The 14,387-nt window shown below is 47.1% G+C and overlaps 2 protein-coding genes across 8 annotated transcripts in view; both read right to left on the bottom strand.

Moving 5' to 3' along the window:
- Positions 1-871: 871 nt before the first annotated feature.
- OLFML3 (olfactomedin like 3) lies at positions 872-3,600 on the bottom strand. Its single transcript, XM_019730389.3, has 3 exons — positions 3,400-3,600; positions 2,483-2,768; positions 872-2,157 (listed from the first exon to the last, which is right to left on the bottom strand). The coding sequence occupies exons 1-3, from the start codon at positions 3,511-3,513 to the stop codon at positions 1,337-1,339; spliced, it is 1,221 nt and encodes a 406-aa protein (XP_019585948.2). The 5' UTR covers positions 3,514-3,600; the 3' UTR covers positions 872-1,336.
- Positions 3,601-5,208: 1,608 nt separating this feature from the next.
- HIPK1 (homeodomain interacting protein kinase 1) overlaps positions 5,209-14,387 on the bottom strand; it is a 48,382-nt gene continuing 39,203 nt past the window's right edge. For 5 of the 7 annotated variants that reach the window (XM_074318589.2, XM_088799496.1, XM_074318588.2 and 2 more), the window contains exons 14-16: positions 12,850-13,091; positions 11,011-11,141; positions 5,209-9,941 (exon numbers count right to left, since the gene is read on the bottom strand). In XM_074318589.2, the coding sequence (XP_074174690.2) occupies positions 9,453-9,941; positions 11,011-11,141; positions 12,850-13,091 (862 nt within the window). In that variant the 3' untranslated portion in view covers positions 5,209-9,452. Of the gene's footprint in view, positions 9,942-10,226; positions 10,333-11,010; positions 11,142-12,849; positions 13,092-14,387 lie in introns of all 7 variants that reach the window. The other 2 variants (XM_088799498.1, XM_088799497.1) reach the window with 2 other exon arrangements.

Raw genomic sequence — 14,387 nt, 5'->3', positions numbered from 1 at the left:
CTCCCAGCGCTGCACACCGGGATGAGGGCTGGTACAGAGCTCGGCAGATTCCTAGAGCCCGGAGCCCAAAACCCAGGGTTTTCCCTGCCTGTCCCATCTCCCTTCCCCAGATGGCCTTTGGCCATTCCAAGCCAGAGGCTGGGGTACTAGGCAGGAAAAGGTTAAGTTTCCAGGACTCCTGGACAGCCTTCTGCCAGGTTCCAGGCCTGGGGTGGGTGGGTGGGGGTGACGAGGGTGGAGACAGGAATGTGTTGGGGAACTGGTAGGACCAACATCTGAGACATGGTCACTGCCCCTCCTCCTCACCCAAACCGCAGACGCTGTGGCAGCAGGAAAATCCGAGAGGTTCAGACCAAGCACAATTGTGCAACGCGGCCCTGGGGGCCAGCCCCATGCTGGAAATAGGAGTGGGGTTCGGAGTGGGGGCACAGTCCACTGGAGAGGGGAGACTTTCAGTTCTTACTGAAAACACCTACATTCAGGGCTCTGGCTTCCACAGTAGACTTCAGTGCGACTAAAATCCATTTTCTGGTTCAAAACCTCTGAAAATGGGAACGGGAAGGTCTGCCTGGGCTGTCTCGTGGCCAGAGGTACGGTGCCACTGGTGGTTCTGGGAGGGCTGGTGAGTGTGACTATGGGCGTGCAGGGAGGCCTTTTGCTCAACCTCCTAAAGTGTTGGGATTCTGCTGCTTCCCCAGGCCCCTCACAGCAAACTCTGTAACTAGAGAAGTTCCTTTATCCCTCAGCCAGGGAGCCCAGCCAAGTCCCAAGTGTGGCTTAAGGAGTGAGGATGGGGTGGAGTAAGAAAATGGAGGGTGATGGGGTGAAATTTGATCTCAGGGCTGCCCCAAACAAGTACAGGCAAGGAGCGGTGGGTTCTCTTTTTAATGCAAAATGTTGCAATACAAAATGAGGTGCGAAAAGTCCCATTCTTGAGGGCACTAAAGGGAGAAGGGGGGCAGAGTTGAAAGTCTCCTTCTCTTCCTCTTCTCTCCTCTGATTCAAACTGACACAAGAAATACTCTGTTGCCTGTTCAGTGGGGTTGCCCCCATACAATGGTCAGAGCTCCGGGCCTGGGTTGTCTTTGACTGGCCTGCAATTTGTTGGCCTGGGGCAGGACAGGAGTGAAGCTTTAGGGTTTTCTCTCTTAGCTCTAAAAGGATAACTCAAGATCCAGAGTCCCATACGAAATGAAGGGCCGTGAGAATTTGGCTTCCATGCGCTAAAAGTATGGGATTTGAACCACAACTTGCCCACATGTGGAGAATGAGGAGCAGGAAATTAGGGAGATAAATGCATGGGTGTGAGAGAGATTCAAAACCCAAGGCTACCTCCTCAAATTTCTTCCTCTTTCTTCCTCATCTCCAGTTTATAGACAATCTGGTAGCCATCATCCCAGGCATAGAGCTGGCGCTCGCGGGGGTTATAACGGAGGCTGGCATGGGCACCATATCGGCGTGGGAAATAAGGGAGCGCTGCCCTTTCAGGGGTCAGGGTGCCGCTGGCATCAAAGGAGCACTGGACGCGGGCCCGACTGGCCGGGCGCGTGTTATAGACGACATACAGGGTCCCACAGATGACGAAGGCAGCCTCAGCATTCTCTCTGGGACATGGTGTGTCCCACTGCTGCTCTGTGTCCAGTGTCTGTGGGTCTAACTTGGCCAGACACAAGTGCCTGTCATCCTCCCGGGTGGCATAGACAGCCCAAAGGCCCTCCTCGTCAGCGGCCAGGTCGATGTACGTGTCTGATGTCAGCCCGTAGGGGGGGATCAAACCCTCCGCAGGGAATACGGAACTGTCCACCACTGTTCGGTTGGCCAGGTGGAATTTGATGAGCTGCAAAGTGGTCTCCAAATCACCACCCCCTCCAGGTCCTCCAGGAGGCCTCCGGGCGTAATAAAGAAAGCCGCCATAGACCAGCTGCCCTGTGCCTACCCAGGGGAAGGGCACCCGGATTCGGGAAGCCTTCCGGGCAGCCATGGCAAGGGTGAAGTCACGCAGCCGTGGGAAGACGAAGGCTGTATCATTCTGTGTCCCATCCAACACGAAGATCTTCTCTGTTGGCCCCAATGGATCCTTGGTCCACAGACCAGCTGGGCCACCAAACCGCTTCAGGATCTTCATTGATCTCACCTGAGAGATTGTGTAGCCACAGTCTGATGGGGAAGGGAAAAAGCACAGGACAAGGAAACACAGGTGAGAGTCAGATGCCCACCACAGGATGCCCCCGCCCCAGGGTCGGCCATTTGGAGAACAGTGGGCATTGGCTCGGTCGATGCCTCCACTCTTATGGAGGATGGGGACAAAGGGCATCACGGGGGCCTGGGTCTCCCAGAAACTCTCCTTAATGGACCTGTCACTACAGAGATTGCCCTAAAACAGATTCCAGAAGATAGATCCAAAGTGGACTATGACAAGGAGAAAAACAGAGAAGAACAAAGGAAGATGACAGGGTTAGGGGCCTGCTTTCCGCTCGCTTACCTGTCATCATGTCATACTTCTCATTTCTTCTGCCTTTGCCTTTGGTCCCAGGGCCTCCAGTCACCTTCTCATCAACTTCTACACAGGGTAGAGCTGGGTTCTGGGTCTCCAGATAGTCCACCTCCCGCTCTAGACGATCCACTCTCCCCGCGATGGTGTCAGCCTCGGTTCGGAGGGTCTCCCGCTCCTTCTCTGCCACCTCCAGCAGCGGCAGCATCTTATTCTTGAAGTCCCGCAGCTCAGCAGCATGGCGACTGCTCTGGTCCTGGCACTGGGCCAGCCGTTCCTGGCGGGATGGGGGAGGGGAGGGAGGGCTGCCGAGTTACAAATCCCGGGCAGGGAGAGGCCCAAGCAGGGAGTCGGGATGGGGAAAAGCACAGGACTCAGCCAGGTGGCAATATCGCGTTCAACCCCCAAAGAAAGGAAACCAGATGTTCAGAGATGTTAGATGTGCAAAGCCGGACTCAGATTCACCTAGGCCCCTCCCCCCTACGACATGCTCCCCCCAGCCTCTAGGTCTAAGTGCGTGTGGGTGGGACGGGGTCTCTGCTCCCTTATACAATCCTCCTCCTGGGAAGTAAGAGGCTACAGACTCAAACAGAAAGTTGAGTTTCCCTGGGAACTTGCAACTTAAACAGAATCATCAGCTTGTTTTGAGATGCATCCCCACAATCAGAGCTTTCATTTCCACTCTGTCCCCTTTTTCTACCTCATCCCAGGGGTAAAACACAAAGGTCTGAATTGCTCTACGTTATGTGGGGAAGAAGAGGACTTACAATGTGGAAGATCTTCTGGCGTTTTCCGTGGGTTCTTACAGAGCCCTAGCTTGTCACCCCCAGATGCCTGACAAACTAGGTGCATCCACGGAAGATGTGGAATCCTGCCACGCTGGGTTAGAAGAGAAAGGGGCCGCTCACCTCTAAGGCAGCTAGTCTGCGCTCCATGTACTCCATGAGGTGGTGCTGCTGTCCCTGGAGGGGTCCTGACCAGGACAACAGGAGCAAGACAAGGAGAGTGGCGCAGGGTCCCATGGCAGCGGGAAAGGGGAGCCAGAGTAGGAGGGTGCCTTCGTGTGTGTGTGCAGGCGGCCTCTCCCACTCAAGCCCGCGGGTCAGCTTGGGAGGCGGGGTGGGGGCGGGGCCTCCTCTCTTTCTGCATCTCTGGGTCTCTCTCACGGCTCTGGAATGCTTGCAGTCTCTTCACAGCCCCCACCCCCTCCTTTCCGCCTGCATTGATCAAACACAGATGGCCGTACTGCTGAGCAGCCAGAAGACTTAACCACCTCCCGCCTAGGCTGTAGGCTCCCCAGGAGAGGGGAAGGCGATGGAAACCCTAGGGCAGTGCCTTCTGGGCAGTCACCCAGGAGGAGCTAGCTGGGGAAGGCCGAGGCCCCAGAGAAAACAGCACACTCTGTTCCCATGTTTTAGAATGCTTCCAGTGCTGCCTGAAGAAACGTCCTTCATCAGTCAATGCTCCCCTTTCCCAGCAATAGCATGGATTGTCTTCTGCCTTGTTCAGTGGAAGCTGGAAGTGGAGATGAGGTTTGAGGGGAAGAGGTGGGAAAAGACCACACTGGTCAAGGCTGTACCACCGTCGTCTGTAGCTCATTGGCGCCACCTTGCGCTGAACACCAGGTGTCGTCTCAGGATGAAGAGGGAAGGCTTCGCCTTCACTTCAAGTGGAATTTTCCACAAAGCAAGCCAAGAGGACTGAATTTATAGGGACTTTCATCATTAAAAGGCAGATTTCCCCCACAGACTACCCAATTACTTAAGGGGATCCCAGTCTCTCTCTGGTTTAGTCTAAAGAAGAGTGTAACGAGATAAGAACAATTGGAAAAACAAAACAAAAACAAGTCATAGGGAGGTTAAACTAATTCTTGATTATCTGGAAGCTAGATGGACAGCAGAGCCTTTCTATATGGCTTTCTTTGGCCTGAAAGCTTCTAGGTATATTCTCTTACCAAAACTGGGGAGTGTTCGGTGAGTTCACACTAATTTTACATTTATTTATGCAGGAAAAAAATCTGAAAAATATGTTGCAGTCTAAATCAAAATGTGTTCTGACTTACCTATTAATGCGAGAGAACAAGCTATCGATCATTTCTCTTGGTTATGTTCCAAAAGGGTGTTTCTAAATGTTTCTCATTTTTATATCCCAACTATGACTGCGGGCGCCCCAAATGAATTGATGGCGACTGTAGAGTAAACGTGACCTAAAACACGTGTCAAAAGAAGTCAAACGAATATAGCATTTATGGAGAGACCTGTAGTGATTAATCCAGACAAATCTCTAATTCTTTATCCAAATTTTATTCACTTTAGAATCAAGAGAGATCTGATCAGAAGTGCTCCTTCTCTAAAGAGGACTATGCTTCTAACAGAGCCGCTGGAAAGGCGGGGAACGTAGAATCTTCTCGTGGTGACTCTTTCATTCTGCTACTTTAGATGTTTGGTGGAACATGCTAGGAAACAAAGTTTAATTAGCCGGCACCCGAAGTTTCTACCTCTTTGAAGTGACCAGATCCAGGTCATCTTAAGTTAGGGTCCTGGACACTCCATTCTTGGAAAGTGCTCCCTATTCATTTGTGTTGTGAAGGTTTATATGAAGAATGAATGTCTCTAATACATTCTACTGATGCTCAGATGCAATGTATTTAGCCACTCCAAAGATGCCATTTGTTGACCCCCTTTGTGTCCCTATAACAAAAGTCAAAAACAGCCAGATGAATCAGAAAATTTACCCATTTTATTGATGCATTGCAATTGCTCTACATTTTTACCATATTATGTAGAAAATACTGAAAATACAAGCTACTTTGTAAAACCAAAGACAAACACTGAATCCAAAGATAAACTATGTTTTATACAATGGACCCTTTTCCCATAGTTAGTATTAAATTTTAAATATCTATTTATTTTGTTAAAATGATTATTTTACATACTCCCTAAGTACACCTGCATTACAAACATAGCTCAGTAATTCTCTGAAACTGTTTCTAGAGGCTTGTTGTAAAAGGAAGCGCACAACCAGAAAAGGGAGAAAGCAAAGAAAGTTTAAATCGCACACAATAACTAGCATATCAAATACATTTAAAGTTGGAATTCCATTGCAATATCAAGGATTCAAAGCAGAAATACTAACATTACATATAATGTACATATAATGTACTGCTACATGTAGTGAGATTATTTTTCAAGCTGAATCAAAACCACACATTATATAAAGTTTAGCAACAAACAACCATGGAGACATGCTACACCATCCATCAGTTAAAAAAATCAAAATAGGAAGCAGGCGTGGGCCATTCCTGTCACTGAGAGGCAATTTCATTTTCTAACTTAAAACAAACCATCCTAACCAGTGGGTTTTTGCATAATAATGCTGAATAGAATATACATTACTCTGCCTGCTTGGCTAAGGGCAGTCAAGCTGAGCCCCTCTAGTGGAGGATGATGGATGGCCAGAGCTGTTGGAAATGGAATTCTTATTCCTGGGGCTGGTATTTTAGCTGAGCGCTGACAGGAGGGTCACCTCTAGGGAGCTATTAAAAACTCTGGATTGGTCAAGGGTCCCGATGAGCCTAGAGTACTTAACCCTTCCCCACTTTCTCTCTCGCCCTGAAGGGGAGAAGCTAGAAATGCAAGTTCTGAGAGGATTTCAAGCCAAAGGTAACCTGGTCTGAGGTCAGGCCCCTTGACCAGGCGGTGCCAGGAGCTCACTGAATTCCAGGGGGGGCTTCCCATTTCCTTCCGAGGCCGGCAAGGTTAAGCCCCAGGGACAGAATCTAAAGCCACACTGAGCACACACACATTCAGCACACAGTGAATTTTTAGCTTGGTAAATCTGAAATGCCAATTTGTAGACTAAGACTGAAAATCTCTAAAATCCTTAAAGCCACACACTGCTAGGAAGGTGATTAAGGAAACAATACAAACTGTTGGTATTGTCTTTTCCCTGTGAAGACTCCTATCATACATGGTACCTCCTATTGGACAGGGGGGCAGGAGTGGAGTGTTTTGTGGGGTTTTTCCCCCTGCATCTCATTTCTTACAAAAACGATAAATCTTATTCCTTGCAAAAGAAAGATGAGGAACAAAAACTTGTTTCCATCAGAAACTAAATCAAAGGCAAGAGAATCAGAATATGTTTGGCAAAAGGAGACACAAAGATCACACCCGCTGACCTGAAAACTGTTGAGACTAGAGACACAAACTATACAAACTGCTTGAGTATCTTGACAATGTAACGCTGAAAACACAACTCAATGTAATGATTAAAAAAAAAAAAACAAAGAAAACGCGACACATTCCTGGTAGGCTGTACTGACTATCTGCCCCATCCTGGAAGCACTGACTCCTCACAATGAAGAAACTCCAAATACCTTGACAGCTCCTCGGTGTTCAACCCGGTCCAGAGCGTGCTGACCAGGCGCCATGAAATCTCCCATCTCCATCCTGCACCTCCGTGACACCATCTCTACAAAGAACCAGTCCTAGATCCATCCCTCAAATACGCCCTTTTCAGTTCCGATGGAACACTTCTCCATCTCAGGGTGAACCTTCTCCCCCCAAATCTTGTATGGGCAGGCACGTTCCCGCCCCCAGTACCTTCTACGTGACCCAGATCCATGCCGGAGCTGAGCGTACACGGACAATTTCACAGTTTGAAGGGCCCCAAGAATATACACGTTTGTTAAAAAGAAACCTCAAAAGCCCAATGACTCGACAGGCTGGGGTTCCTTCTTAACATTCTTCACCGGCTAAGAAACCTTTCTGTGAGTTCCCTGTCACCAGCGGCATCACAAAACTCCTCCTCGCAGGACGGGGACATGGTAAGCAATACAACAGGCTCTTTGGTATAATAAACACATCTGTTACATGTTTTTTTTTTTTCAACAAATGTTTTACTAGGAATGTCAACTATTTGCAGGAAGCACTGCCACATGGGAAAAGGAGGAGGGGGATCTCATTTTAAAAGTGATTGTACATACTTTAAAAAAAAGCAAAAATGCATATTAAGTACTGGCTTAACTCCTCTGCCTTGCTTCCTGAATTCTCCCAGAAGCAGAGGGGCACGTGGGGAACATGCTCTGTGAGAACTTAGCTGAGATGCCAAAACGGAGAGGGGCAGAGGTGGCCGCGGTCAAGGAGAAAAGCTGCTACTTTTATTTTCCAATGTCCATTGGCCGGGAAACTGAGATGGGAAAATGCATTTACACAACACAGCTACTAATCCTGTTGATATAATCCCAGCGAACAGCTAAGGGTCCACGGGGGCTTGCTGGTCCGTCCTAAGGCAAGCTCACTGTAAACGCTAGAACCACTACATTATATAAGGCACTACAATAAGGGAAGGAAGAGACACACACTGAGCAACTCCTCACCAGACACACCTGTGCAAAACAACTCCAAGGGTCTCCTTTCCTCGCAGGCAATGCCCCTGCTCACTCAGCACTACAGTAATATGCTCTAATATAATAGCAATTAGTTCACATACATTCCAACAAGTATCAGTTCATTTTGGTTTAAATACAATGGAGACATCAATTCCATCTCCGGGGTAACACTGGAGGATCAGATACACACTAAATACACAATTCAAGTGTAATCACTACACATCTGATTACAAATAACATCTTGGGTTAGCAGGAAAAATTGCTTGTTATATTTTTTCTAATCAATATGTACATATTTAATTATGCAAAATATTAAAACACCACCATTACAAAACTTCTAAAATATTTTTAAATTCAGTAATAAATTTTTAAAATATTTTTTGCAATTCCTACATGCACTTATTGTATAAGTCTTAATAAGAGCATTCAATTTGCTGCTGGCATACAAAGGAAGCTACTTTAAAGTATAAAAGCTATACACAATGTTCTTATCTGGTTTCAGATTTTAGCTTTCTCCCCAAATAAATCACATAGAACAGAAGGGAGAGATGAGGCGAGGAGAGAGAGAGGTGGATTATTGAAAATTCATACTGCTCTTTAGGCAAAGCTCATCAGTGCCAGTTATCACATAATACAAAGAGATTTTGTATATAATAAAACATCCATCACCATACAATAATAACCACCTTAGTGGTTTTTCCAATAATAAAATTTAAGCTGAATCAGAGGACTTTTAAAAAAATAATTTAAAAAGAATTACCTGGTGTTTTCACGGCAGGTATGGATTCTCGCACAAAGTTACCAGCGAATGGTGAGCTGCCTTTTAAAGACTACTTTGTAATAAACACAGGAGCAACTGAGAGAATCCCAATAGTAACACAGAATAGTACTTAGCCAGTTTTGCAAAAGTAACAATTGCGGCCACTAAGTATAATGTGATAGGGAAACAAAACTAAAACACTGTAAGTTTAAATGTCTCATAAACAAAGGTAAAAATTTGAGGAGAAATGCCTGATATTAAAATACAGACTTGTGAAAGCTGCTCTTAAAATAAGCAATTAAGTCTTAGTTTTTTAACAAGCAAAACGTAATGATTTTTCTTTTCTCACTTGTTACCAGATTTCATGTCCTTCTATCAGCATTTTTCCTCTGACTGGCAATTACAAGAAAACAAAGTTAAATACAGAGGGGCTTCACTCGTTCTTAAAAGCATTTATAGAAATAAGGTCAGAGAGAGAAGAGAAAATATTTTTCAAAGGGTAACTTCAGAACGATCTCTCTTCCTTGGTAACTGAAGAAGATGGGTTATCTGAACTCTTCCAAATACCAAAAATGCTGTCACAAAAATAAAGAATTAAAAAGTAGGGCAGACGGTGGGAGACCACAACAATGCAGCCGACACTGAGACAGGTTCCCCAGAGAGCAGCCTTCTGCTTCAGTGGCCCCTGCAGAGCAAGCTGCTGCCTACGGAGTTTCAGGAGAGGGTAAGAGGGAGCAGCTCCTCGTAGGACACTGTGAAGAGCTCAGGGCCAGGAAACAGCGGCCACGATCCTCTTCCCTCACGCTCACCAACTACAAGTAGGAGTACTGGCTGATCTTGGTAGGACTCAGTGGGTATCCAGTGTAAATGGCGGAGCCTCGGGACGACCCAATGTAGGATTGGGTGGCAAACTGGTGTTGGTACTGAGCAGGGGCCACACTGGCAGAGGTGAGGAGGCTGGGCCCCACGCTGACAGGGACCTGGTGCACCAGAGTGCTCGGGTGGGCGGTATAGGCGGCCGCGTGCCTCGAGGAGCCCTGGGGGGAGAAGAGATGGGCGATGGAGCTGGTGGAGCCCAGCGCAGCAGCAGAGGTGGGGGCGGCATACGTATACAGGTGAGGCTGGCTTGGCAAGTGAGCAGGGGCTGGGGCCAGGTGTGGGTGCCCCGCCGAATGGAGCGGGCTGCCATGCTGGAAAGCGTAGGGGGCTTGAGACAGTGGGGCCACAAAGGCCTGCTGCCTGCGGGGGGCAGGGTTGCTGCTTCTCTCCTGCGAGGCTGGAGCTGACGGTGACTGCTGGTTCTGGAAGGAGGGAGAAGGGCGTGAGGGATCTTGAGGTCACCCTGATTCAGGGCACCAGAGACCGGAGATTCTAACACACTGCTCCTGGGCTCCCACAGCACAGACTCGCCCAGGTGGGCAGTGCCGTCAGAAGGCAGCCATCCAGCCCTCTGCCTCTTGGCAGAACAGATCCTAACCCAGCCCACACAGCCGTGCTATGCTCTTAAGTACAACAGAGGAAAAGGGGAATCAAGAGTTCACGGGGTTACCCACTCCTGCCAGTTAGGAACTGTTCACTCAACTCACCCTATTCTGGTGTCAGCGAATTTGAACTTTTCCTAACCTTTCTTTCTTGCCCTTGTTTTCTTCTGTTCTCCTCTAAGTTCTTCACATCCCTCTTGAGTTGTGGAGCCTAAAACACATGCACTAACTCGAACTTACATTTGCACTTGCGTGTTCTCTCTCTCTCACACACATACACACACACACACACACACACACACACAAAGTACACCCTCATGTGTACACTTTCTCACTACAAGCACCAGAATTTTAACTAAGAAAAGAATGAACACAAATAGAATACTGACCCTCCCCACCGCACCAGAGAAGCAGAATGGGAGGAAAAAGCCCCAAATCCCAGATTCAAATAACATGTAGGACTAGAACCAGTTGACTAAGTGGCCAGAAAGCTTTTCACTGTCTCTTGCCTCAAGTAAACAGTGCGAGGCTCCGGTTATTTACGATCTGAGAGACGAAGGAAGAGAATCTGGTCTCAGAGCATGTGCTGGTACAGAACCAGGTATAGACTAAAGGATCCTGGGCTCTTGCTAAATTCCAGACATTCCTCTAATTTTCCAGGACAGACTAGAAGGGGCTGATGGAAAACCTGAAATGCACATCCTGACACACTTACAGAGGAAATGGAGACACAGCACATGTGGATATGGAGCAGGACACAGAACACCAAAGTGTTTGACCAAAAGCGGCTTCATTTGGCTTTATTCAGCAGTCCAGCCAGAAGCAGGATTCCCCAGAGAGTAGCAATAGGCGGGGACCCAAACGGGAGGCCGCAGCCCCTAGCTCTTACCTGGCTCAGGTTGAGTGGCTGTGCTGCGCTGGTCCCCCCACGCTGCACTCGGTACCCTGTGGGGGTGATACAGCATCCAGATGACTGCCCACTCACTGAGGCCACTGGCTTGGTCTTACTGCTCAGGAGACCTAAAAAAGGGTCAGGCCTTAGTTAGTTAAGAGTCGACGTCTGGTCAGAATCGCTGACCTAAGCCTCAGATGGCATCCTGTCAGTCAGTCCACATTGGTACGAGGTTTGCAAGCATTAAGGTTTCAGGTGTATCGTATTTCCACAATTACATTCACATCAGAACAAAAACTGTATTATCCATTTCTGTCTTGCTACAAAGCTCATAAAGAATCTTCAAAATGTTCACTTCAGTCAATATTATCTAATCTCCTGTAATGTGCAAGGTGTTAACCAGAAATACAAGTACAAGTAGGACATAGTTGCCGTCCCCAAGGAGCCTACTTTGATGTAGGAAGGGATTAAACAAGTATAGAAATGACAATGTGAGCTGAGTAAGATACTGGTAATACTCAGCACATTTAAGTATCAGAAGGGTTTAAAGGAAGGCGAGATTATATCTTGCTGGGCACGCACTGTCTTCAAATTCTGAGAAACTGCAGGGTCCTTGAATAAGCAAGATGAATTTTCAAAAATTAGCTTCCTGGTGGAGTCCCAGTAGGAAAGCTGAGGCACGTATTCAGTGATGTGTGGAGTAGCCCACGTCCTCTGGACCCAACAGTAGAAAGAGCTCCTGAGAATCTTGTTCTGCAATAGTCTGGCCTCAGGAAGTTTCTGCCTTGTCTGCAATGGGACAGTTGTTTACTTCTGAGGAGAACCACACTTAACACAATACTCTCAAATTGGAAGCCTGTTTATGTCTCTGGCAGTACACAATTCATAGTAAAACACTAATTTACATAAGCAAGGCAGAGACAGCTATACTGACACCCAAAATTCACGCTCCCCTGCTTTGGTGTACAGAATTGCCACTGGAAAACAGCTGCCTTGCCAAAGACTACATTTTCTGGGCCCTCTTGCCTCTAGGTGGGGCCATGTGATTAGTTTTCACTGCTTCTGGGACTAAAGAAGTGAAACGCATGTGCCCCTCCAAACTTTCTTCCTCCTGACTGGACACAAGGATTCCAAGGCTCTGATCCTTAACTCGCTGCAGGACTACCGACCAGGAGGACCAGCACCGGAGTATGTGAACTTTGTGCGTCACGCCAGGGCGATCTGGGGCTTCTTACTGCCATGCACATTACCCAATAACGGAACCAAGGAGCCGAAGCCCAGCTCTACCAGCAAAAAAGATGGAGTCATGGGTTGACAATAAACCCACAAAAGCATCACTGTTATGACATTGGGAGAGAAAAGATCTGCAGTACCCATTGTTTTCCATAAAAATGCTGGCAGTCATTTTTAACACGTTTCGTACGGCGGGGTTTAAATCCCTCATGAAGATTCTCGTGATCCGTACGCAACGTGTTAATATTACCAGTTCCTGTCTACCTCTGGATTATCAAAATCAAATCACCTGTGGGCAAAAAAAAATTACTTGCTAATTCTCCCTGCCATACAACATGTCTTGTCAACCTTCTCCGATCAATAGTCAGTATAGTTCTGAGACTACAAATACATTTCTATACTAATCCAAGCAAAATAAAAATAGGAAGAAAAAACTGATGGCCAAAAACTAACTTCACATCACAAGGAACTGATTTCTGAACTAAGTAATTTTTAAGAAAAATCTACGCACTGGTCTCTACCATTGGTATCAACAGACGACAGTAACATATTAAGGATACACAGCATCAAAGGAAAATTCCACTCTAGCTGAGAGCTACTCACTGGAGGCCTGGGTCGCTACGGTGCAGTCGCCAAGCTGGGCTTTCAGCGGAGGTACAATGATGGTGCGGGTGCCGGCGGCTTCGCCCGCGACTCTCCCCGGGCCCTCCAGGAGGGGCCCACTGTTGCCCCGGAGCGCGCTCAAGGTGTCGGTGGAGTACGGGCTACTCAAGGACGAGTCGGAGTCTGGAGAATCATTGACGGTGACGTAACTGATGACATTAGACCTGGCCTTCAGGCCAGAGCTGCGGGGAAGAAAACACATGGAAATTCAGCCCCCTTTCAGCAATGGTTCTTTGACGGTCTCTGGTGCTCCCACCGTAACGATGATGATGGTGACGACAGTCACGATAACAGTGGCCATAAACTTACGAGTGCTCCTTCCGCATCCAGCACGTCTTACCCTCTACACACATCTCATTTAATCCTTACGACACGTCTGTGAAGGTAGGTACCATTGTCCCCATGTCCTCAGGAAACTGAGACCGAGGGAGATTGAGACACTTGACCAAGGGCACACGTGACAAGTGGTGACAGGATTCAGGCCCGGGAAGGAATGACTCCAGAGCACACACCGCTAACGACGACTCCATGTTGCCTCTTAGCCGTTCCCATTGAGTGACCAACAGGATTCTTCCAACACCACTTCCTACCCACATCACCCTCACGGACTACAATGGTTCCTTCTCAGAGCTAATCAAACTTCTCACAGTATGTTCTGTGGTTTTTTTTAACGTTCCTTCACAAGCTGATTTTACTTCACTTAGTAATTGTAGTTTTTCCTTATTTTTAAAATAGGCTTGACTCTAGTCAAAGCAATCGGCTGGTTACAATTTTTGCCACTCCTAGGCCACTTTTCCTTACTGCAAAATGTACTTCTTTTCTTCTCCAAAGCAGCTCAATAATCACTTTCAAAACTTAGTTTTGAGTCTACTTACCATTTGTTAATACCATTTTGTAAATAGGCCTTTGAAGTACTTCATTCTAAAATTACTCTTTAGCGTTCATTTACCTCCATTTATATGTGACTGTAAAGTCTCCTACGTGACTTTCACGTGTGAGTCCTCAGGTAAAAGCAGGTTTATTCCCTGTTCCATGTGCTTGACACAACCTCTATGAAGAATACAGCCCAGAACAACCAAGGCCACTGATGACAGTATGTTTATGCTACGAGAGAGGTGTGGATAACAATTCTTGTTTTTCTGATTTTCAATTTTTTTTATTTTTTTATTATATTAGTTTCAGGTGTACAAAACAACATAATGATTAGACATTTACACCCCTCACAAAGTGATAACTCCCCCCCACAATCTACTACCCCTCTGACATTGTATACAGCTGTCGCGATACCACTGACTCTATTCCCTACGCTGGACTTTACATCCCGTGTATGACAATTCTTAAATGTCTTAGTTCATGGCCCAGTTAAGGGCTTGCACTAAGATGTCGGGATAAGAGGAAATAATCTGGTAGTTCAATTCTTAACCTCAGACCATACAGCAGAGGAGGAAAAAGAAGGTAGCCCTACTTACAGTTCTACC

Source organism: Rhinolophus sinicus, chromosome 7, assembly GCF_057876585.1.
Source record: "Rhinolophus sinicus isolate RSI-liver-muscle chromosome 7, RSI-T2T, whole genome shotgun sequence".
In the NCBI taxonomy this organism is placed as follows: domain Eukaryota; kingdom Metazoa; phylum Chordata; class Mammalia; order Chiroptera; family Rhinolophidae; genus Rhinolophus; species Rhinolophus sinicus.
Note: the sequence above shows the minus strand (reverse complement) of the source record. Positions and strands in the feature narration are given on the sequence as shown.

What these genes read in the sequence shown, in the direction of transcription:
- OLFML3 (XM_019730389.3), bottom strand. Translation starts at nt 3,513, where the DNA reads ATGGGACCCTGCGCCACTCTCCTTGTCTTGCTCCTGTTGTCCTGGTCA. An exon ending in GCAGACTAGCTGCCTTAGAG is followed by an intron (nt 2,769 to 3,399) that starts GTGAGCGGCCCC and finishes CCATCCCGCCAG; the next exon opens with GAACGGCTGGCCCAGTGCCA. An exon ending in GAAGTATGACATGATGACAG is followed by an intron (nt 2,158 to 2,482) that starts GTAAGCGAGCGG and finishes CTTCCCCATCAG; the next exon opens with ACTGTGGCTACACAATCTCT.